This window comes from Oncorhynchus gorbuscha, linkage group LG18 (assembly GCF_021184085.1).
Source record: "Oncorhynchus gorbuscha isolate QuinsamMale2020 ecotype Even-year linkage group LG18, OgorEven_v1.0, whole genome shotgun sequence".
Lineage (NCBI taxonomy): Eukaryota > Metazoa > Chordata > Actinopteri > Salmoniformes > Salmonidae > Oncorhynchus > Oncorhynchus gorbuscha.
Window position 1 is genome coordinate 69,114,759 of NC_060190.1, and position 25,799 is coordinate 69,140,557.

General features: G+C 43.1%; 1 protein-coding gene across 15 annotated transcripts in view; it reads left to right on the forward strand.

Moving 5' to 3' along the window:
• Window positions 1-25,799, forward strand: part of LOC124002853 (neuron navigator 1-like) — a 163,662-nt gene that overhangs the window by 69,494 nt on the left and 68,369 nt on the right. For all 15 annotated transcript variants that reach the window (XM_046310603.1, XM_046310593.1, XM_046310597.1 and 12 more), the window contains 2 exons: window positions 10,565-10,667; window positions 16,836-17,198. In XM_046310603.1, the coding sequence (XP_046166559.1) occupies window positions 10,565-10,667; window positions 16,836-17,198 (466 nt within the window). The remainder of the gene's footprint in view (window positions 1-10,564; window positions 10,668-16,835; window positions 17,199-25,799) is intronic.

Genomic DNA, 25,799 nt, shown 5'->3' on the forward strand with positions numbered 1-25,799 from the left:
TTCATAGGATGCTCATTTTGGGGTGTATTTTTCTCTGCAGGCTTCTGAAAGGGTCAGCTCTTCTCTGGACAGTAATTTAAGATGGTACTGGATGGTTTGAGAACATTAGGCCATTGCTTTGACTGGATATAGAGATGGCTCCAAGGGCGTTAAAGTCTAATGTTAGTGAGCTCTGTCCTGAATCATATAGCCTAGAGACTGATTCAAACAAGACAATTGTTGACTCCAATAATCATACTTGCTGTTTTGCAAGTATAGCATTTCAATATGTACCTGAATGGCCGTTATTGATATCAAGAGGTTTTATGAACAAGCCAGTCAATGAACATTCCAGCTAGCCAATATCAAAGAAGTCTGTATTTTGTTGACATCCCAGCTAGGCAATATAGGTGTATTTGTAGATTCACTCTGGCTATCTATTCCAACTTCAGAGCACTCTCATCTGAATGTGCCAGAGCGCAGAATAACTGATGAATTTACGAACGCCCAGAGCACTGGCACTCCAGATTAAATTGATGAAACACACCCGTAGAGATATATTTTGTTGACATCCTCTATCTCAACTTAATGGATACATATTTGCTGATCCGACTTCGTGGCCATGCTTCATTAGTTTATATGACGGGAGGTTGACCTCTTGTGCCAGTCCCGCTTAGAACCAAGTAAACAGTGTCAGTAAACAATCACATTGTGAACATTGTGAGTCCATTGTGTGTGTATGTGTGTTTACAATCATGCATTTGGTTGCATAGCAACCACTTGTGACACATTTTCAGAAATGCACTCAATTCTCACCCTCCTAGATTTTCTAAGGAATGGAGATTTGAGTTAAAATCCATTGAAGTAATTATTTTAAAATGAGGAAATGTCATTTAAAACATCTGCTTAATGAATTATTTATTATTTTACAGGATTTATTATTTTACAGGATTTTATAATCCCTCATGAGACAGCATTGCAATGAACGAATAACTTTGTTTCATGAATGGTAAAACCAGGCAGAATTTCAGACAGGATGAACTATCATATACGAGTCATGACTCGCCTTCCCATGTAATATCAAACAGCCCATGAGAGCAAATATTATAACACACACACACAAAACTATTTCTCTTTGTGGCGCTGGGAATTAAAGCTACAGGCGATTACCTCTGCATGTTTACAATAAAGGGCAGCTTGACTGAAACGTCAACAAATAAATGTGCAGAGGCAAGCTGTTTGCAGGAGGGATTTTCTTCATCGATGTAACAGACTATAAGGGGTAGCCAATCGTCTATGAGTGTCCAGCACATACAGATAGCATTCTAATTCTATGGTCCAGCACACTTCTCCTTATTCCAGGTCAGAACATTCATTACAGAACATGTCTTTCTTTGAGACAATTCCCCTTCCCTACTGTATGGTATACTACAATAGCCCTCCTTATTGGACAGATACATTTATTCATGGTCTTGTGCATTCATAGTCTGCATAATTCAGCAGTAACCCACTGCTCATTACAGGAATAATGAAAGGACTGTTTTGATTCGTTAATATAGTCTCTATTTGTGGGACACATCCTATGACTTCATTCTGATTCGGTGGTACAATAGTCCTCTGGATGTCATAATAGACTTATTTATGAAGTCAGTTTGTGTAATGCAACCTCGCTCAATTACCGGAACAACTCATCATAAGAGCTGGAGACTGGTTCTCCCACTATATTACCTCTATTGTACAGAGTGCAACTCCAATGGACAAGCAAGCGGAAGGACCCTCAATAGCAATCGACAATTGCCAGGATTCAACTTATTCAAGAGGAATATAGTAATGTGGACATGCTGTTATGCATAAAGGGGGCTGGAGAATAAGTGTACATGAACATAACTAAGGGAGATTTGACTCGTTCTGTATGGCAGATTCAATATGAATTCCTCCAATAACCAAGTCCACGAGGACAGCAGGTCAGGTTGGTAAGCAGAGCTCTGGGTTATTACGACTACTGCGAGAGAACTAGCTGACGGGGCGGAGGCAGCATCCATTAATTATTGCAGTAATTGGCTTGTTGCAGAACGTTACTTCCGTATTTACTAAAAGTGATTCTCAGAGTTTTGCACGTCTTCGCCAGAAGTAAACAACAAAGTTTTGCAGTTTTGCTACGTCACGGTCGCCATAGAGCAGGGTTCCCCGACTTGGTCCTCGGAGTGCCCTATAACACCACACAGCTGATTCAAATAATCAACTAATCATCAAGCTTTGATCATTTGAATCAGTTGTGTAGTGTTACGGCAAAAACCAAAACGTGCACTCCTTGGGGTCGCGAGGACCGAGTTTGGGAAACGCTGCCATAGAGCCCATTGGATGTGAACAGTCATGCAAGCCCTCCATGACTGTGACAATAGAATTCACTGCCATAGAGTAGCGGTGAAATAGGTATGTAGGGTATAATGGGTGCGGCAAACCCAGTGGTGTAAAGTAATTAAATAAAAATACTTTAAACTACTACTACTACTTTTACGTTTACTTCACTACATTCCTAAAGAGAGTAATGTATGTTTTACACCATACATTTTACTTGACACCCAAAACTACTAATTTAAAGGTTACATTTTGAATGCTTAGTAGGGCAGGAAAATGGTCCAATTCACACACCTATCAAGAAAACATCCCTGGTCATCCCTACTGCCTCTGATCTGGTGGATTCACTAAACAAACATGCTTCGTTTGTAAATGCTGTCTGAGTGTTGGAGTGTTCCCATGGCTATCTATGAATAAAAAGAAAATGAAAACTGTGCCATCTGATTTGCTTCATATAAGGAATTTTAAATTATTTATACTTTTACTTTGGATACTTAATGTAAGCTTATTTGAGTAATTACATTTAATTTTGATACTTAATTATATTTAAAACCAAATACTTTTAGACTTTTACTCAAGTAGTATTTTATTGGGTGCCTTTGACTTGACTCATTTTCTATTTCTACAATTGGGTACTTTTTCCACCACTGGGCAAACCTATCTGGTCATGCTGTTCCACGAGGATAACATTTTAATGACGCTCATGGCACTGGAGAAAATTGATAATGGAAGAGTGTGTGCACACAAATGAAATAGATGAAAGTGATGGGATTTATTTTGCTGTAGGATTTCTCAACCCTTGCTCTCATCGAGTTTGGAAGAAGGTACCTTTATATTGTGCGATAACCAAATGCTAGTGTCCTATTTCCTATCCTCTGGGCTGTTTGTGGAGTTGGAGTGGGCTGTTTGTAGAGTTGAAGTGCGCTGTTTGTAGAGTTGGAGTGGGGTGTTTGTAGAGTTGGAGTGGGGTGTTTGTAGAGTTGGAGTGGGGTGTTTGTAGAGTTGGAGTGGGGTGTTTGTAGAGTTGGAGTGGGCTGTTTGTAGAGTTGGAGTGGGGTGTTTGTAGAGTTGGAGTGGGGTGTTTGTAGAGTTGGAGTGGGGTGTTTGTAGAGTTGGAGTGGGGTGTTTGTAGAGTTGGAGTGGGCTGTTTGTAGAGTTGGAGTGGGGTGTTTGTAGAGTTGGAGTGGGGTGTTTGTAGAGTTGGAGTGGGCTGTTTGTAGAGTTGGAGTGGGGTGTTTGTAGAGTTGGAGTGGGGTGTTTGTATAGTTGGAGTGGGGTGTTTGTAGAGTTGGAGTGGGCTGTTTGTAGAGTTGGAGTGGGGTGTTTGTAGAGTTGGAGTGGGGTGTTTGTAGAGTTGGAGTGGGGTGTTTGTAGAGTTGGAGTGGGGTGTTTGTAGAGTTGGAGTGGGGTGTTTGTAGAGTTGGAGTGGGGTGTTTGTAGAGTTGGAGTGGGCTGTTTGCTGTGGGAAACAATTTAAAGGCCTTTCACTGACATTCTATCTTCTTCTCAGTGAACAAGCTATTCTATTGAATGGACCTTAAAGGGACGAACTGTCACATAAGTCTTGATTAACTAATCTATACACCTTCATCCTGTCTGTCTTAGACCCGAGAGCACTGAACAGATGAATTTAGCAATCTGTTAATTATTCTGCTCCCTCATTTTAATTTTTTTACGGAAAAGTAATAATTTAAACAGTAGTTGAAGAGTTGTGGAGATTTATATGACATTCATAATGTCTGTGGTCTTTCCATTGAGATCTGCTTTAGCGTTGTATCTGTCTGTGTGTGAGTGAGGTGGATTGCCCTCCCTCTCACAGATCACTGCAATGCAGGGCACCAGGGACCTGTCAATCACTTTAGCATGTATTTCCTCAGCAGATGTGGTGCGTAGCCTGCCTGCCTGCATGCATGTCTGCTATTTGGTTTGCTGGCTGCCTCAGCTTCCTGTTTTGGGCCTATGTGAAGGTCACTAGCATCTAACCCCTTTGGTGTCTGCCACTACAAAGAGATGGATGTTTTCCTTATAGCTCTATGATGGAGGCACTGACAGTAGATCACATCTTGACAGTAGGTACATGGCACTGGTGCTCTGTGTTTGTGAAAAGTGATTGATGACATGAAGTACATACATTTTATGGTTAGGATGATATTAAATCAAATGGCATCCTAGATTAAATTGGCAAATACATTTCAATGTTACCTTCTTTGACTATACATGCCATGAGTGGAAATAATATCAAAACTATAAGGCTAGTTAGAATTAACCAATAAGGGTGTGGTATATGGCCAATATACCAGGGCAAAGGGCTGTTCTTATGTGCGATGCAGGGTGGAGTGCCCTTAGCCGTGGTATATTGGCCATATACCACAAACCCCCGAGGTGCCTTATTGCTGATTACCACGTAATTAGAGAAGTACATAGCCATTTTTCGTCATACCCATGGTATACAGTCGGATACACCACGTATTTCAGCCAAACAGCATTCAGGGCTCGAATCTCCCAGTTTATAATCTCCTTTAGATCACATTCACCATTTCCATAATCATTATTTTTACTGTAAAGATCCAATATATCAGCAGGCTTTGTAGGGTTAAAAGTAAATAAATAACTCTTCATGCTCTGTCAGACTAATGGGGCCTTCTTAAAGGGTGTGTCTGTTGTGAGGCTAAATACTAAGGAGGATGGATGAATGCTATGGAAAGGTGCTTGTCACATCTATTTGCAAAATGGTGGTGAAGTCCATCTAAACTGGTTTTTAAGGAGATAGCTAGGCTATATCAGTTTGAGCTGATGTAAGCTGATATGAACCCAGGTGTAACCTTAAATAGTTTGAAATACTGAGTGCTGCAGAGATGCTTATTTTCAATTCAGTGATGCTGAAAAGGATCAGACAGTGTAATTGCACAAGACAATAGCACTTCTCAGAACATTAACATGACAGACATTTTTTCTGTATCCACTCTTTCATGACAGTGAAAGAGGTGTGAAAGGCCATGTATTTCTATTTAATGCTGCACACTAATTTACTCTTCAAGTTCTACTGCATTGTTCTACTGCATTGCCTCAGAGTCGGGGTGCAAAATAGGAGGGGGCCAGGGGGATCAGCTCCCCTAAATGCAACAAAAGTCAAACTTGGAGGGGGTCTCTAAATTATGCTAATTTAACTATTCTCCTATGTCTTTAAAATGCAGTGCTAAATACATTTTACAGTGGTAAATGTTTTTTTGAAAGCTTCCAAATTAATTGAACAACCCCACCTGTCTATCGTACTTCCAGCGCCGACAGAGATGGCCGCCTCACTTCGCGTTCCTAGGAAACTATGCAGTATTTTGTTTTTTTATGTGTTATTTCTTACAATGTTACCCCAGAAAATCTTAGGTTTTATTACATACAGTCGGGAGGAACTATTGGATGTAATAGCAAAGTCAACTCACCAACAATACCATAGGAATACAACTTCCCCGAAGCGGATCCTCTGTTTGGCCTACCACCCAGGACAATGGATCGGATCCCAGCCGGCGACCCGAAACAACGGCGCCGTAGAAGGGGCAGACGGAGCTCCAAGCATATTTTACTGTTTACAATGCAATTCATTGTTTCTGTTTCTACACAGTGATTGTGTGATGATAGGATAAAAACTACAAACAATGTGATATCTTAACAGAGCTTTCAAGATAACTGGGAATCATTACAGTACATCAGTGATCTTCAGGTCGGAAAGTTGGAGTTCTAGATAGATGCCCAAGTTTCCGATTTGGTATTCCAAGTTGGGTGACCATTTAAAACGTAGCTCGTTTTTTTGCGGTCGTCTTGAACACTCTGAAGTCAGACATTTCTGCATTCCCAGTTGTTTTGAACTCGGCATATGCAGCTTTATATGAAGCGTGTGTGTGTGTGTGTGTGTGTGTGTGTGTGTGTGTGTGTGTGTGTGTGTGTGTGTGTGTGTGTGTGTGTGTGTGTGTGTGTGTGTGTGTGTGTGTGTGTGTGTGTGTGTGTGTGTGTGTGTGTGTGTGTGTGTGTGTGTGTGTGTGTGTGTAGCATTGCCTCGGTTGATAGGGTAGGCTACCGCCAGTGGTGCTGGCCCACCTTTTTCTGAAAATGCATTGAAAGTATAGGGAGTGTAACTTTTTCCACTGCGACCTGCAATCTGAGTTTACCCACCATTTTCTTTTTAGCACACTAGGCTACATGACTGGATACAGGTGGGCCTGTTTGGTCCATGATAATACACAGTGTCATGTAGCTTAGTCTATTACATTGACTGTGTGTGTTATGGTGACCATACCGTTTATCCTGGGACAGCTTCAGCCCCATTCATGAGTCCCTACTTTTCAGGCTAAAAAAAGGGCAATTTGTTTCAATTTCAATTAATGTAGGTCGAATCAATGGCATTCGGTGAATGTCATTAAGCACACTTTTTGGTGTTTTGTGACATTTGATATTATCAATTCATTTGAATGCTGGAATTATTTTGTAGTAGACAAACATGCAGCAGGCAGCCTACTTTTTGAAGTTAATCAGATAATAAAAGGTCATTCATTTTTTACCGTTAAATGACATCTTCACTATTAGGCCCATAAAGGAAAATGTGCATGCGTGCAATCACAGTGTAATTAGCACTCCGCTAAGAGTGAAGAACTAATGAATATGGTATATGGCCCATTATTTGAGATGTGTTTCCTCTGCTATGGTTGACTTTCAGCCAACACCTCCAGTTAATTCAATAGATGATCATTTTTTCAACTGTCGTGAGGTTTTGCCTGTAGCTATTTTACTGCACAGTAGAAAACAAATGTATCCTCTTCAGTATCTTAGTCAAAGACAAATCCAGTCATTAATTTAAACAAATGAGACATCTCCTCGTTATTGATTTAGGATAGGATGATCATGTCTTGACCACTGCCCATGCAGATCCCAATCTCCCTTTGTTTTGCTATAATTTACTATGGATTATTTTTAGCGTGTGTGAGTGTGTGCTTGTGTAGATGGGCAGTGGCGGTGACTGAACACTTGTGTGAAATGTTTATTGTGTTATGATAAAATAATTGGCTAAATGTATGCAGGAACAAGCACACACATCCTGGTGAATGCGTTTAACCTTTTGGGAGGCTATAGAGCAGGGATATCAAACTCATTCCATGGAGGGCCTAGTGTCCGTAGGTTTTTGGGAAACCCTGCTATAGAGGTTGGAGTTCACACAGAATGTCAGACGAATTCCCCTGGTGGCCACTCCCAGTCATCAGTGTTTCACAGTTAGGGCTGTACCATTCGGGATCCAATAGAGGGGTGTTCCACAGTTAGGGCTGTACCATATCAGGATCCAATAGAGGGGTGTTCCACAGCTGGGGCTGTACCATGTCAGGATCCTGTAAGGGGGTTAGAGCAGCGTTGCCATGGTGAGAATGATGACGGAGGGGATGGCAGCCGTTTTACGGGCTCCTTTTCGCATTGTTTGTAACTCATTTTGTACATAATGTTGCTGCTTATGACCGAAATTACCTTCCGGATATCAGAACAGAGATTACTCACCTCAAAATGGACAAAGATCTTTTCTTTAATGAGTCCGATGCAAAGGATATACTGCTTTGTCAAGACAAGACCCAAATCAAATCCAATTTTATTGGTCACATACACATGGTTAGCAGATGTTAATGCGAGTGTAGCGAAATGCTTGTGGTGTAGCGAAAATGCTTGTCATCTGCGTGAGAATTTTCCGGTCAGGAGGTAAACCACCACTACCCTCCAAATTATTGGCCAAAGTACAATCATTGGAAAATAAACAGGACGGTCTACAATTAAGACTATCCTACCAACAGGACATTGCAAACTGTAATATCTTATGTTTCACCGAGACGGGGCTGAATGACGACATAGATAATATAGAGCTGGCTGGGTTTTCCGTGCATCAGCAAGACAGAGCAGCTACGTCTGGCAAGACGAGGGGCGGGGGTGTGTGTCTATTTGTCAATAACTGCTGGTGCCCGATGTCTAATATTAAATAAGTCTCGAGATATTGATCGCCTGGTAGAATATCTCATTATAAGCTGTAGACCACACTATCTACCAAGACAATTCACATCTATATTATTTGAAGCCTTCTATTTACCACCACAAACTGATGCTGGCATTAAGACCACACTAAACTAGCTGTATAAGGCCATACGCAAACATGAAAATGCTCATCCAGAAGCGATGCTCCTTGTGGTTGGGGAGTTAAATCTGTTTTACCTCATTGCTACCAGAATGTCACGTGCAACCAGATGGAAAAAAACTATAGAACACCTTTACTCCACACACAGAGATGCATAAAAAGCTCTCCCTCGCCCTCCATTTGGCAAATCTGACCTATTTTTTTATATAACCTTTCTTTAACTAGGCAAGTCAATTAAGAACAAATTCTTATTTACAATGACGGCCTACACCAGCCAAACCCGGATGACGCTGGGCCAATTGTGCGCCACCCAATCACGGCTGGTTGTGATACCCTGGTTTGAATCCAGGCAGTGTCTGTAGTGACGCCTCTAGCACTGAGATTGGATCAGGGGAAGGAGGACCCTGGTACCCTAGAGAAGGGTACCAAAAAATGTCTACTGCATTGAAGGTCCCCAAGAACACAGTGGCCTTCATCATTCTTATGGAAGAAGTTTGGAACCTTCCAGAAGGACAACCAGCTCTGCAGCACTCCACCAATCAGGCCTTTATGGTAGAGTGGCCAGATGGAAGCCACTCCTCAGTAAAAGGCACAAGACACTCCACTTGGAGTTTGCCAAAAGGCACCTAAGGAACTCTCAGACCACGAGAAACAAGATTCTCTGTTCTGATGAAACCAAGATTGAACTCTTGGGCCTGAATGCCAAGTGTCACGTCTGTTGGAAACCTGCCATCATCCCTACAGTGAAGCATGGTGGTGGCAGCATCATGCTGTGGGGATGTTTTCAGCGGCAGGGACTGGGAGACTAGTCAGGATCAAGGGAAAGATAAATGGAGCAAAGTACAGAGAGATCCTTGATGAAAACCCGCTCCAGAGCACTCATGGCCTCAAACTATGGTGAAGATTCACCTTCCAGTGGCTTCAGGACAGGTGTCTGAATGTCCTTGAGTGACCCAGCCAGAGCCTGTACTTGAACCCGATCGAACATCTCTGGAGAGATCTGTAAATAGTTGTGCAGCGATACTCCCAATACAACCTGACAGAGCTTGAGCGGATCTGCGGAGAAGAATGGGAGAATCTCGCCAAATACAGGTGTGCCAAGCTTGAAGCGTCATACCCAAGAAGACTCTATGCTGTAATCGCTTCCAAAATGTGGAAATATTCTAGGGGTCTGAATACTTTCTGAATGAACTGTATGGAGACTTTTTATTGCCAAAAATGTTGGGTTAATACATTTTAGATATAGGACAGACACGTCAGGACTAACTTAATTTTTATATTTTTTGGGACAATCTATTGTTACATGTAGTGAATCTGTTATTCAATGCATTTGTATGGGCAAATAGCAGTAAAGCCAAACATTTTTTTCATCAAATAAATGTTTTATATGTATTTTTTTATCCTTCAAAGGGTCTTAAAATTCAAAATCAAATAGCTAAATTATTCTGTGTATGACCTTCTTAAATCAAATCCATATTGCTTAGAAGAACCCCACCCTTCCCCTGGCTAAGACAGGGCTTAGAATCTGATGGGTTATGCTTTTAATGAGTGCCATTTATTCAGTACAGTCTAATTCAATCTTTGGGAAATCAAAGTTATGTTTAATATATTCAATAACTGGAACTCTAATATTTGGGATATTTCAAGGTATAAAGACACAACAGATTAACAGTGATACATGGGATGTGTGAATTCATTTGGTATCTGACCATAGTGACTGGTGTGAGGTCCCCACAGACCCAGAGTCTCACCATAGTGACTGGTGTGAGGTCCCCACAGACCCAGAGTCTCACCATAGTGACTGGTGTGAGGTCCCCACAGACCCAGAGTCTCACCATAGTGACTGGGGTGAGGTCCCCACAGACCCAGAGTCTCACCATAGTGACTGGGGTGAGGTCCCCACAGACCCAGAGTCTCACCATAGTGACTGGGGTGAGGTCCCCACAGACCCAGAGTCTCACCATAGTGACTGGTGTGAGGTCCCCACAGACCCAGAGTCTCACCATAGTGACTGGTGTGATGTCCCCACAGATCCAGAGTCTCACCATAGTGACTGATGTAATGTCCCCACAGACCCAGAGTCTCAGAGGAAACGTACGGTGCAGAACGTCCTTGACCTCAGACAGAACCTGGAAGATACCATGTCCAGTCTACGGGGAGCCCAACTCAACCATGGGTGAGTACATTACCATACACTAAGTTCATAGATTATAGTTGAGCAATAAGGCCCGAGGGGGTGTGGTATATGACCAATAAACCATGGCTATGGGCTGTTCTTATGCACGACGCAACGCATAGTTCCTGGATACAGCCCTTAGCGGTGGTATATTGGCAATATACCACAACCCCCCAAGCTGCCTTATTATAAACTGGTTACCAATGTAATTAGAACAGTAAAATACATGTTTTGTCATACATGTGGTATACGGTATGATATACCACCAGCTTTTAGCCAATCAGCATTCAGGACTCCAACCACCCAGTTTATAATAGGCCCATAAATACTGGGGTGTTTCTGATGTTATGTACTGGTGTGAGTGAGGCATAATGTTAAAGAGCATTCTCTTTTTTTCCATCTGTTTCCATCTCTTTCCATCTGCTCAAACGTTACTTCACACCCACACATATACAGGTAACGAGTTCAAACAGGTGCAGTTAATACAGGTAATGAGTGGAGAACAGGAATGCTTCTTAAAGAAAAACTAACAGGTCTGTGAGAGACTGAATTTTTACTGGTTGGTAGGTGATCAAATACTTACTGTATGTCATGCTTTAAAATGCAAATTAATTACTTAAAAATCATACAATGCGATTTTCTGGATTTTTTTTTAGATTCCGTCTCTCACAGTTGAAGTGTACCTATGATAGAAAAATTACAGACCTCTACATGCTTTGTAAGTAGGAAAACCTGCAAAATCGGCAGTGTATCAAATACTTGTTCTCCCCACTGTATATATAATAGTTGCATTGATCACAAGTAGATATGTGTGTAAACTTAGAAGAAAGCTGTGGATTTGTTTGAGACATGTAATATACTCATACACTCATGAAACACAATGGACAGATTGATGGGGTACACGCGTAATCAATGTTTATACTCAATGTTAACTCTCATCCTCTGTCATCTTGGCAACCTGCCACCTGGTAAACATGTTCTGTCAATCCCTCTCAAAAAGACTTTATTTTTCAAGACCATCATGTTCGGTACACGTTTCAGACTGTCTCTATCACGATGAGACACAAAAAATAACAAAAAACACCAGAGTTTAGCCCCACAGGATACCGAAGAAACTGGCAGAAACTGAAACATTTGTTAACAAAAAGTCATTCTGCATTCAAAGCCTGTATGCCTGCCATTTTGGCTGCTGCTTATCCCCAGCTCAACAGTATGTGCTCTGCCTACCAATGTTCCTTGCCTTTAGGTCTCTCTGTGAGGTGTGTACTGTTGATGTGCTAGGGGATTCCATCCCAGACATGAGCTCTGAATTTCCACAGCCCTGGCCTCTAGAGACTGACAGACTGTTCAGTAACTTTACACAAAAACTTTGACCTTGGCCACCGAACTTCTAGGCACTGATAAAAATCTACTATAGGTAACACCCACATTCAATGCTACTAGTAAATCCTTATCTTCTAATGACTTTAATAGTTCAGCTCCCTGAAATAACTCCCAAACATATACCCTAATGTATGGAATCGTTTGATGTGCATCTATACGTTTAAACTACCTCAATTGAAGCTACATTTCAAAAACTCTCAAGGAAGTACTGTACTAATGTGAGATAGTTTATCATTTCACCGAAGCATTGTGAGAGTTGGCCTGTCTTTTTTAAACCTTATGCTTTGTGTAGTTCATACATGCATAATCTATGAGCAGAATTACTGTTTTACCTCAATTAGCCACGAAATCCCTAGTTGAAAGGGATTGTTTTTCTGGAAACTGTGCTGCGCCATTTTCCCAGTTTTTTCCCCCATGTGGGCCAGCCGCGTAGCAATTAGAGGTCTAGCCAATGAGCTTCAGCCCCTCGCCATTTAAGTGACAGTTAGCAAGATGCACAAACAGCAGAGCAAAAGAGAGAGAGAGCCTAGATGTGCTTCACATATCTGGGCATACTGTATGTAACGTAGTTACTTTTGGCTTGTGGGCACTACTTTCAGAACTACTAGGTAAAAAGTATTTCAATGTACGAGAGAATGTCTTTAACCCCCTAGAGTCGATTGATGCACCGGTTCATCAAACTAAGTTACGTAACAAAAAAATATTCATATAAATCTGTTAGTTTATTATGGAAAGGAGAGACACTCATGAACATGATGGAGGCATCCTCTGTTTTGTTCTACGACCCCCACAAGTGTCAGGAGACTCGTCTGAAGTCGGTACCGTGGATGTGCCAACTTCTGTTTAGTAGCGTCCGAACCGTTTGGGCTAACATGTTCTGTCAATCCCTCTCAAACAGACTTTATTTTTCAAGACCATCATGTTCGGTACACATTGCAGACTGTCTCTATCACAATGAGACACAAACAATAACAAAAACACCAGAGTTTAGCCCCACAGGATACCGAAGAAACTGGCAGAAACCGAAACATTTTTTAACAAAAAGTCATTCTGCATTCAAAGACTGTATGCCTGCCATTTTGGCTGCTGCTTACTGTCTCTATCACAAACTAATGGGGCCCAACTGTTGGAAGGGGAGATTGTCATGAACACTACGGTGTTCTCCATTGTGATCTACGACCACAAGTGTCAGGAGACTTGTCTGAAGGTAACTGCTACCGGTTTACAAAAACCAATGGAAGTACGAAGGTAGTTTTGTGCCGACCCAAAAAAGGGAGTTAAATATGTGTAAAAAAGTTTTTTTTTAATATCTCCTAGATAAAGGACAGACACTTACTTCAATACCTTTGTTTCTTACAATTCTTAAAAAATGTATATATTTATTTTTGCCATGTGCTATTCAATGCATTTCTGTAAAGTTGACACAAGTCATTTCTCCAACAATTGTTTACAGACAGATTATTTCACTTATAATTCACTGTATCACAATTCCAGTGGGTCAGAAGTTTACATACACTAAGTTGACTGTGCCTTTAAACAGCTTGGAAAATTCCAGAAAATTATGTCATGGCTTTAGAAGCTTCTGATTGGCTAATTGACATCATTTGAGTCAATTGGAGGTGTATCTGTGGACGTATTTCAAGGCCTACCTTCAAACTCAGTGCCTCTTTGCTTGACATCATGAGAAAATCAAAAGAAATCAGCCAAGACCTCAGAAAAAAATTGTAGACCTCCAAAAGTCTGGTTCATCCTTGGGCGCAATTTCCAAATGCCTGAAGGTCCATTGTTGATCTGTACAAACAATAGTACACATGTATAAACACCATGGGACCACGCAGCCATCATACCGCTCAGGAAGGAGACGGGTTCTGTCTCCTAGAGATGAACATACTTTGGTGCGAAAAGTGCAAATCAATCCAAGAAAAACAGTAAAGGACCTTGTGAAGATGTTGGAGGAAACAGGTACAAACGTATCTATATCCACAGTAAAATGAGTCCTATATTGACATAAGCTGAAAGGCAGCTCAGCAAGCGAGAAGCTACTGCTCCAAAACCACCATAAAAAATCCAGACTATGGTTTGCAACTGCACATGGGGATAAAGATCATACTTTTTGGAGAAATGCCCTCTGGTCTCATGAAACAGAAATAGAACTGTTTAGCCATAATGACCATCGTCATGTTTGGAGGAAAAAGGGGGAGGCTTGCAATCAGAAGAACACCATCCCAACCATGAAGAACGGGGGTGGCGGCATCATGTCGTGGGGGTGCATTGCTGCAGGAGGGACTGGTGCACTTCACCAAATAGATAGCATAATGAGGCAGGAACATTATGTGGATATATTGAAGCAACATCTCAAGACATTAGATAGGAAGTTAAAGCTTGGTCGCAAATGGGTCTTACAAATGGACAATGACCACAAGCATACTTCCAAAGTTGTGGCAAAATGGCTTAAGGACAACAAAGTCAAGCTATTGGAGTGGCCATCACAAAGCCCTGACCTCAATCCTATAGACAATTTGTGGGCAGAACTAAAAAAGCATGTGCTTGCAAGGAGGCCTACAAACCTGACTCAGTTACACCAGCTCTGTCAGGAGGAATGAGCCAACATTCTTCCCAGCTTGTGGAAGGCTACCCAAGGTAAACAATTTAAAGGCAATGCTACCAAATACCAATTCTGTGTATGTAAATTTATGACCCACTGGGAATGTGACGGAAGAAATTAAAGATGAAATAAATCATTCTCTCTACTATTATTCTGAAATTTCAAATTCTTAAAATATAGTGGTGATCCTGACTGACCATAGAGGGAATTTGTACTAGGCTTAAATGTCAGGGTCGTTGTCCGTTTGGAAGGTGAACCTGTGGCCCTGTCTGAGCTCCTGAGCACTCTGGAGCAGGTTTCCATCAAGGATCTTGCTCTACAGTCTTCCAGCTGCCACCACCGTGCTTCACCGTAGGGATGGTGCCAGGTTTCCTCCAGACTTGACGCTTGGCATTCAGGCCAGAGAATCTTGTTTCTCATGGTCTGAGAGTCCTTTAGGTGCCTTTTGGCAAACTCCAAGTGGGCTACCACGTGCCTTTTACTGAGGAGTGACTTTTGTCTGGCCACTACCATTAAGGCTTGATTGGTGGAGTGCTGCAGAGCTGGTTGTCCTTCTGGAAAGTTTTCCCATCTCCACAGAGGAACTCTGGAGGTCTGTCAGAGTGACCATCTGGCTCTTGGTCACCTCCCTGACCAAGGCCCTTCTCCCCTGATTGCTCAGTTTGGCCAGGCGGCCAGCTCTAGAAATAGTCGAAGTTGGTGGTTCTAAACTTCTTCCATTTTAGAATGATGGAGGCCAATGTGTTCTTGGGGATCTTCAATGCTGCAGACACTTTTTGGTACCCTTCACCAGGGTACCAGGGTCCCCCTTCCCCAGATCCAATCAATTTAACTTAGCTTCAATGCTGCTGAAATGTTTTGATACCCTTCCCAGATCTGTGCCTCGCCACAATCCCGTCTTGGATCACTACTGACAATTCCTTCGACCTCATGTCTTGGTTTTTGCTCTGACATGCACTGTCAACTGCGGCACCTTTATATAGACAGGTGTGTGCCTTTCCAAATCATGTCCAATCAATTGATTTTAACACACGTGGACTCCAATAAAATTGTAGAAACATCTCAAGGATGAACAATGGAAACAGGATGCACATGAGCTCAATTTCGAGTCTTATAGCAAAGTGTCTGAATATTTATGTAAATAAGGTATTTCTGTTCATGTATCGTTTATACATTTGTAAACATTTCTTAAAACCTTGATGGCGATTGATGAGGAAAACATTTAATTGAATCATTTTTTTAAAACAAAATGTGCAACAAGTCAACTGTATGTCAGTTTAGAACCCCCCACCCTTAGACTGTAAAGAATTAACAGTGTCTATTGATGAATTATCCATCTACAGAAGTACAGAAATAACAGGAGGAAAGAACACCCATATGGTCTCAGGCAGGCATTGCATTATTCATCTGGGCTGGTTGGTGAATATGATTATGTCATGGCCAGACCCAGCAGAAACTACTCTCTAGTCTAGACTATAACTACTTTTTAATCTAAACTAGAACTATTCTCTAATCTAAACTAGAACTATTTTCTAATCTAAACAAGAACTAGTCTCTAATCTAAACTAGAACTAGTCTCTAATCTAGAACTACTGTCTAGTCTGAGCTCTCGCTCTACATGTACACATTGGCTCACCTTTCACTAGCTGACACTGGTCCAGAGTAGTCATGAAAAAGTTCTGGCCCGCTTGAGCAATCATACATTTTTTCAGTTGGGGTGTGTGATTAAGCACTGATTGCCCTAGGTCTGTAAATCCCAGCTGGTAATGATGTTGTGAACATATGCTGAGGGTTATGAATGATCCTGTCAAAGGGAGAGAGGGGAGAAGCTAGACGCTTCTCTTTTCACGCAATGATAATATATCCTTACATTGTAGCTAGTGACTTGCCCCTAAGTTCTGAGATCTTTGCTGTCGTGGCTGAAGGCTGAGAGTGAACGTTACAGTCGTATCTAGGTCAGCAGAGACTATATGGCTGGATGGATTCCTTTAAATGCCAACTGACAGAGAGGGAAAAATATAGAAAAAGTAGCTTTTCTCTCTCTAGAATTCTTTCTCTTTATAATCATATAATAATAATATCTTAGTCCCTCAAACTCTACATTTTCCTTCCCTTTCTGTCCTCTCTCACCCATTCCATTTCTACAATTCTATAACCTCTCCCTCGCCTTCTCTCCCCAGCTGTCTGGACAGCAGTACTGTTTGCTACGACAGTGACGAGACGAACGGCCGCAGCATGTCCAGTCAGTCCAACCGCTCCTCTCCTCTCTCCTGGCGCCATGGCCAATCCAGCCCCCGGATGCAGGCTGGAGACGCTCCTTCTTCCACGGGCAGCGGTGGGTACCAGGGGGGCAAGGCCGGGTCCCAGTACACGGCCCACACAATGCCCGCCCGAGTCTCCAGCCGTTTCAGCCACTCCTCCCGAATGGAGCTCATCGAAGGGCTGGATGTGGATGATGCGGACCTCAAGTCTGGTTACCTGAGCGACACCGACCTGCTGGGCAAGAGCATGCCAGAGGATGACGATGACAACCTGGCCAATGGGTAAGAGTCTATACCAGGGGTGTCAACTCATTCCATAGACGATCAAGTGTCCAAATAAGACCTAGAAAAACCAGGTGAGGGGAGTTCCTAACCAATCAGTGACCTTATTGATCAATTAAGTACTTGGACCTCCATGGAATGAGTTCGACACCTGTGGTCTATTCTGTTGTCTAACTCAGGGTTCTCCTATTCTGGTTGTGGAGGGTTCTCCTACTCTGATTGTGAGGGGTTCTCCTTCTCTGGTCGTGGGGGGGGGTCTCCTACTCTGGTCATGGTGGGGGTTATTCTACTCTAGTGTTGGGGTGGTTCTCCTACTCTGGTTGTGGGGAGGTTCTCCTACTCTGATCATGGTGTGCATTCTCCTACTCTGGTCGTGGGGGGGGGGGGGGGGGGGGGGTTCTCCTACTCTGGTCATGGCGTGGCATCTCCTAGTCTGTACTTGGGTGTGGGTGTAGGGTTCTCCTACTCTGGTCGTGGTGGGGCATCTCCTACTCTGGTCGTGGGTATGTGGGGGGTCCTCCTACTCTGGTCGTGGATGTGTGGGGGGGTCCTCCTACTCTGGTCGTAGGTGTGTGGGGGGTCCTCCTACTCTGGTCATAGGCGTGTGTGGGGGGGGGGGGTTCTCCTACGCTAGTTGTGGTGAAGGCTGCAGTAACAGTTCTGCAGTAACACTCACTTTGCATCCTACTGTTAAATGATCTTTAATGTAGTCCTTGTGAATACTATGGTAGTTGTGGTCACTTGTTCTTTGTACCATAACGATCCTAAAACATACAGCATGTCATAAAGCAATCATCAATCAAGCATACATTTGGATGTGACACTTTTTTTGTGGGTACAAAATGGCTTTGTGTTGGCACTTGTGCTTGGAGTAGCCCTCTTATAGTGCTGTCCTCAGCAGTCTATCTAGTGTAACTTTTGTTCCTGGATGGGTCTGTTAGGGCTTCATGGGTCTGTTAGGGCTTCATGGGTCTGTCAGGGCTTCATGGGTCTGTCAGGGCTTCATGGGTCTGTCAGGGCTTCATGGGTCTGTTAGGGCTTTATGGGTCTGTCAGGGCTTCATGGGTCTGTTAGGGCTTCATGGGTCTGTTAGGGCTTCATGGGTCTGTCAGAGCTTCATGGGTCTGTCAGGGCTTCATGGGTCTGTCAGGGCTTCGTGGGTCTGTCAGGGCTTCATGGGTCTGACAGGTCTTCATGGGTCTGACAGGGCTTCATGGGTCTGTCAGGGCTTCATGGGTCTGTCAGGGCTTCATGGGTCTGTCAGGGCTTCATGGGTCTGTCAGGGCTTCATGGGTCTGTCAGGGCTTCATGGGTCTGTCAGGGCTTCATGGGTCTGTCAGGGCTTCATGGGTCTGTCAGGGCTTCATGGGTCTGTCAGGGCTTCATGGGTCTGTCAGGGCTTCATGGGTCTGTCAGGGCTTCATGGGTCTGTTAGGGTTTCATGCTTCATGCAGCATCCATCTCAGGCTGATTCTGCTGAGACGTATCTGGATTTAGTTAAAACCTTTCTGCTAAGTAGAGACCCTGGCAATAAAGTCCTGCAGTATTCCTTGAGGGTAGCTGTGATGAGTATTGACTTGCATGTGAATCATCAGCTATTATTCTCAGATGAGTTATCTGGTATTAGTAATGTGGATCCCCCTCTGGCTGAAACTCATTGTTCTATGAAATATGTTGTGGTTGTTTGTTTTTGGGTGGATATGGCAACTAGTGAATAAACACATGTGCAAACACAAGGTTTAAAAAATTGTCTAGAATCCAGAGTAATTCCAAAGTTTCAGCTTCACTATTTAATCTCTGTTCTTGGCCACTCCAAGAACTAGGGAAATTATGTGCTGAAACCAGACATTTTGCCTGACCCGTTTTTGAACGGAATCTTCCATTTTATAGCGATAGTAAACCAAGATGGCCGATTGGCAGGAAACCAGAGCTGGAACTCTAAATGGTTCTAAATGAGTGCAGATCACGTCTGAGTTGTGCAGTAATGACATTCATTACATGCCTCTTGCAGAGCTGGCCATGTCACAGACAGCTGTGGGCATTCATTCATTCACACCCACATCCCACTGCAGAAACCGAGGACGGTGTGACTTACACAAACACACACAGAGCCAATCACTGCCTGCCCCTGCACTAAATGTGTTTTAGCAAGTCCCTTGGTGCTACCAAAAAAAAAAACAGAAGCAAAAAGTACTGACATAGAGTATGACATTGGTTTAAAGTTCTCCCCTACATTTTTAACAGAGTCATAACCTACTAACTTACTAATACTAACTGCCCATTAGTAACAGTAGCCTAACGATAAATGCCATGGTACGGCATCAGTCAGATCCTAGGTCAGGGTGTGTCACGATGTCAAGGTGTGTGAAGATGTGTGTCAGGCTGTGTCAGGCTGTCAGGTGTTCTGTCTGCCAACTGCAGCATTCTCTCCTTTAATATCTCTCCCTCACTCTCTTTCAAACTCAAAACTCTCTCATTCTCTCTCTCTCGCCCTCTTAGAATTCCCCCTCTTACCTCCAATCCATCTCTCTCCCTTTCATTCTCCCCCCATCTATCTCTCTCTCTCCCTCTCACTCTCCCCCATCCATCTCTCTCTCTCTCCTCATTTCCTTTGTGTCACATCCTCTCTTTAATTCCCTCTCCCAAGTTGACAGTCAGTAGGCAGGGAAAGGAAAGGCTGAGGGAATCCAGGCCAGTTCTCTGGTGTGATGTGAGCAGCTTCATCTCTGCTCCACATGCACTGGGATTTAATCTGCAGCTTCTTGGGCAGATTGAAGTAAAATAGAGCGTGAGATTGAGATAGTGTGTCTGATTTTAGAAATACTTGATAGTGAGTGCTCAGCATTGGGCCACCCATGTCCTCAATCACTAAATAAAGGTTAAACAAAAATGTAATAATAATCACTAGGTGAGTATTTCAAGGTGACCATGATGAGAGTCTCTATACCTCCTGTGTTGTGCCACCTATTCCAAGGTCAGACCATACCCAGGACTAAGGGCATATTAGTCATTTAGCAGACAGTCTTCTCCAGTGCAACTTACAGTAGTGAGTGTATACATTTCCAAAGTGTTTTCATACTGGTCCCCCATGGGAACTAAACCCACAACCCTAGCATTGCAAGCTCCATGCTCTACCAACTGAGAGAGAGAGAGACACACACACACACACACACACGCGCACACGCACACGCACACACACTAGCACACACTCTTTATCTATCAGAATTTAATTGAGAGGAGAGGCTAATCTACCAGGAGAGAAGCTAATCCAGGCCTGAAACATGGAAGAGATAATTCATGCTTTAGTTTTCCTCTATAATACACTGCTCAGCATACCTCTGAACACATTAGCATTTTTTGGTAACACTACTGTCCTTTTTGGCAACCATTCATTCATTTAATCTGAGTGGTACTGTACACTCAAATGCAAAAATAATCCACAATGCTGACAGCACTCTAAACACACACACAGTTGAGCTCTTTGGAAACCATTAGCCTCTACCCATCTCTTGAAAATAGATCATTTCTGCAAGCCTCTCTTACGTCACCATAGCAACCAGCGCCAATGTGATGGTGGGGAAAGGGAACATTTCTCCAGCTCTTCCACCATCATCCCAGAATAGTCTTCTTTATCTGAATCGAAGCTATGTCAATCATATCCAAAGGGAAGTTTGACTTGCATGGGTAACATGGGAATGTTGAGCTAAAATGGTTCTTGAAATTAAATATAATTTTCACATCTATTATTTCTGGTGGTTCTGTATTCTGATTCCTGGTTGGCTGTAAGGATGTTAACCTTTTATTGATGAACAGTTTTTGTGCTAAAGTTGCTTCCAGAGGCAGTTTGGAACTTGGTAGTGAGTGTTGCAACCAAGGACAGACAATTTTTGGTGCTATGAACTTCACCACACTGTGGTCCGGTCTCTGTGGGATTTGGGTTCTAGGGAGCGCACTGGACCTACAGCACATTGCTGGTGGCCTAATGTCTATTGATTACTGCTACACTAACTACTGTACCCTTAATGTACTGACTGATGGCTGTGTGATATGTACAGCTGGTCTACACTTTACTGACTGATGGCTGTTTGATATCTACAGGTGGTCTACACTTTACTGATTTATGGCTGTGTGATATCTACAGGTGGTCTACACTTTACTGATTGATGGCTGTGTGATATCTACAGGTGGTCTACACTTTACTGATTGATGGCTGTGTGATATCTACAGCTGGTCTACACTTTACTGATTGATGGCTGTGTGATATCTACAGGTGGTCTACACTTTACTGATTGATGGCTGTGTGATATCTACAGCTGGTCTACACTTTACTGACTGATGGCTGTTTGATATCTACAGCTGGTCTACACTTTACTGATTGATGGCTGTGTGATATCTATAGCTGGTCTACACTTTACTGATTGATGGCTGTGTGATATCTACAGGTGGTCTACACTTTACTGATTGGCTGTGTGATATCTACAGGTGGTCTACACTTTACTGATTGATGGCTGTGTGATATCTACAGCTGGTCTACACTTTACTGATTGATGGCTGTGTGATATCTACAGCTGGTCTACACTTTACTGACTGATGGCTGTTTGATATCTACAGCTGGTCTACACTTTACTGATTGATGGCTGTGTGATATCTATAGCTGGTCTACACTTTACTGATTATTGGCTGTGTGATATCTACAGCTGGTCTACACTTTACTGATTGATGGCTGTGTGATATCTACAGCTGGTCTACACTTTACTGATGTATGTTCCTCTGTGCGATGAGGACAGAGAGAGATGGAAGGGAAGGGTGTAACACACAGGGGTGTGTTCAGAACGGGTGAAAGTTCAGACAGAAATATGATGCATAGAGCTGACAGGCTTTAGTATTCCCCATGACAGGGAAGGTACTCTATGTTCTCTATGTTCTACTCTATGTTCTACAAAAAAAAACATTTCCATTTGAATTAGGCTTCTCTTTGTTGAATCTGTATGGTACAATCATAATGTCTTTATAATGACAGAATAGTTATCCTCTTCACACCAGATAATAATGGAGGATTATGATGGTTTAACCGTTACCAGTATCATAGTATAATATTAGCAGCCATTTCAAACACTTTCTACATGTTTTGGTCTCCGTGAATCATATTCCACTTATTGGGTTACACATAAATAATGACATTATTATTGAATATGTGTTTGTTTTTATTTTCGATAGAGAAGTGATCAATGTCCCACTATTCAATGCCATCTCAACAAACATAGATTTACGTGGTGCACCCCTCTGTCAATTATGGTTACACACTCGCACCCACCAAGTGGCGCCATCAGTGTTCTGTTGGAACCTGATGGGTACTTTCTCATGTCCAATCGCTTTGTTTCAAAGGAGAATAATCTGTTTGGTCATTCGTTCTTTGATTGATGAAGCGAATGGTTTAATGCTTTAAACAGGACATGCAAAACGTGGAGATTTTCTAAAGGAGGCCCACCCAGAATGCTCTCTGTTTATCACGACCAAGGGATTTACTCTCTTTTCCTGGCAGACGTTGATTAACTCAAAACATTACTGAAAGCTTATTTAGACTTTCAGACAGAAAACTAATGACTGTCAGCATTTTATTTGGATTCAGATTCTGCCCTGTTTACAGAACCAGCTGTAAAGCACTTGTCTGTACAGCATGGTATCGATTATGGCAGTGCCTACTGGCATCAATGAGTAGCCTAGATTATTGTGTGGAACAGGAGTAAATATAAGGCTATCTATGCCCCCCCCCACACACACACACACACACACTCTTTCCCATTGTGTAAGGTTAGGTAATGTAATGTGTGTGGGAACGTGGTGGTGCAGGGCTGGTGGACTATAGCCAGCTAGGTGTGTGTGTGTGTGTGTGTGTGTGTGTGTGTGTGTGTGTGTGTGTGTGTGTGTGTGTGTGTGTGTGTGTGTGTGTGTGTGTGTGTGTGTGTGTGTGTGTGTGTGTGTGTGTGTGTGTGTGTGTGTGTGTGTGTGTGTGTGTGTGTGTGAAACCAGTTCAGGAAAGATAAGGGGAAAGGAAGGCTGGTGCAGCAACACGCCTCTCATCATGCGGCACATGGATCAGGATGTGCTGCCATGGCAACCCTCCTCCTCTGACCCACTGTTCGGCTGTGCATTGTGTATCAGTGTGCGGTAGTGAGCGCGTGTGTGTGTAGCTGTGTGTGTGTAGCTGTGTGTGTGTAGCTGTGTGTGGCTGTGTGTGTGGAGGGTGAAGTGGTTTCATATTGACCTGTTAAGCAGATTGTTCTGCATGCAAACATGAAACAGTGTAGTGGGCGACTGGGAGCTGGATGTCTCCGGCTCGTACCTATTGATAGAAATCATCTCTGAATCCCTCTATGGCAGACATGTTTGATGGTTTCTGAGCTGCTATCAATAATCGCGGCACAAAGACTTGCAGGAGATCATTACAATTTAAATTGATTGAGGTCATTAGAATACAATACGTTATTTCATAGTTAATGGTGTTTGTTTCTGATGAACAACAAACACAATGCTCAGTTAGATTACCACAAGGAATGCATATATAAGGCTGTTTAAAATGCAGTACTATTCAGAAACTGCCCAGAGAGATTCATTTAAAGCATGTGCTAACCAGTTAAGACAAAGAATGGATTCCTACATGTTAACTGATCCATTGTTTCAGTTTGCTCTTCTGGCAATGTCATTTCAATGGCAAAGGTGAAAAATATTTGCACATGCTAGGAAATAGACCCCCCCCCCCCCTTAAGCATCGCGTATAGTACAGTAGGTGTATTTGCCTTTAGTCATCTAATACTGGTCCTCTTAGAAGGGAACAGTCTCCCTTCAATTTATCTTTCCTTCATACATTGGACACTTCTCCACAGTCAGTCCCTGCTTTCTTGGCCAGCCTAGTGCAATGCCTTCCTGACCCACATAAAGCATGTGCAGAGTGATTGGGTCTGGGCCTGGTTGGCCGGGCCTTCAAAAAGCCCTGCAGGGATTATAGTTTAGTAGGACCACTTCTCGGGGTCAAGACTTTATGGGTCACGGCTCAGTGAAGAGGGAGGGGTTCTCTATTCTATATATCCTCACCAAGGCCAGGACGAGTCCGGGGCCACATGGGAACAGAGGAGGACCCACACACACACACACACACACACACACACACACACACACACACACACACACACACACACACACACACACACACACACACACACACACACACACACACACACACACACACACACACACACACACACACACACACACACACACACAAAATCTCTTGAAAAATAAATAGATAATTCATGCAAGCTGTGGACAATATGGGAGGCCTCCATCACTGGAGGGGTCACTAGTAAAGGTATATTTGACAGGATCAAGAAGACAACCCCTACAGTATCACATCCACATACATGACCAATAAACAGACCAGTAACTAATGATATGACTGTAGCCCTGGGGGCATGTCTGATAAACAGACCAGTAACTAATGATATGACTGCAGCCCTGGGGGCATGTCTGGTAAACAGACCAGTAACTAATGATATGACTGCAGCCCTGGGGGCATGTCTGGTAAACAGACCAGTAACTAATGATATGACTGTAGCCCTGGGGGCATGTCTGGTAAACAGACCAGTAACTAATGATATGACTGTAGCCCTGGGGGCATGTCTGGTAAACAGACCAGTAACTAATGATATGACTGCAGCCCTGGGGGCATGTCTGATAAACAGACCAGTAACTAATGATATGACTGCAGCCCTGGGGGCATGTCTGATAAACAGACCAGTAACTAATGATATGACTGCAGCCCTGGGGGCATGTCTGGTAAACAGACCAGTAACTAATGATATGACTGTAGCCCTGGGGGCATGTCTGATAAACAGACCAGTAACTAATGATATGACTGCAGCCCTGGGGTTATGTCTGATAAACAGACCAGTAACTAATGATATGACTGCAGCCCTGGGGGCATGTCTGATAAACAGACCAGTAACTAATGATATGACTGCAGCCCTGGGGGCATGTCTGATAAACAGACCAGTAACTAATGATATGACTGCAGCCCTGGGGTTATGTCTGATAAACAGACCAGTAACTAATGATATGACTGCAGCCCTGGGGGCATGTCTGATAAACAGACCAGTAACTAATGATATGATTGCAGCCCTGGGGGCATGTCTGATAAACAGACCAGTAACTAATGATATGATTGCAGCCCTGGGGGCATGTGAACCTTCTCTGTATCATGTCAATGATGTCATGTCGTCACTCAATTCCCACGGGGGCAACCCAGACGTACAATGTATGTTTTGAATCAAAGAGTCTACTAAATTATGTATATCAGTCACAGAAGGGGGGTGGCGGGGTAGCCTAGAGGTTAGAGCGTTGGGTCAATCATTGAAAGGTTGCTCGTTCAAATCCCTGAGCTGACAAAGTAAATATCTGTCATTCTGCTCCCTGAACAAGGCAGTTAACCCACTGTTCCTAGGCTGTCGTTCTGCCCCCTGAACAAGGCAGTTAACCCACTGTTCCTAGGCTGTCGTTCTGCCCCCTGAACAAGGCAGTTAACCCACTGTTCCTAGGCTGTCGTTC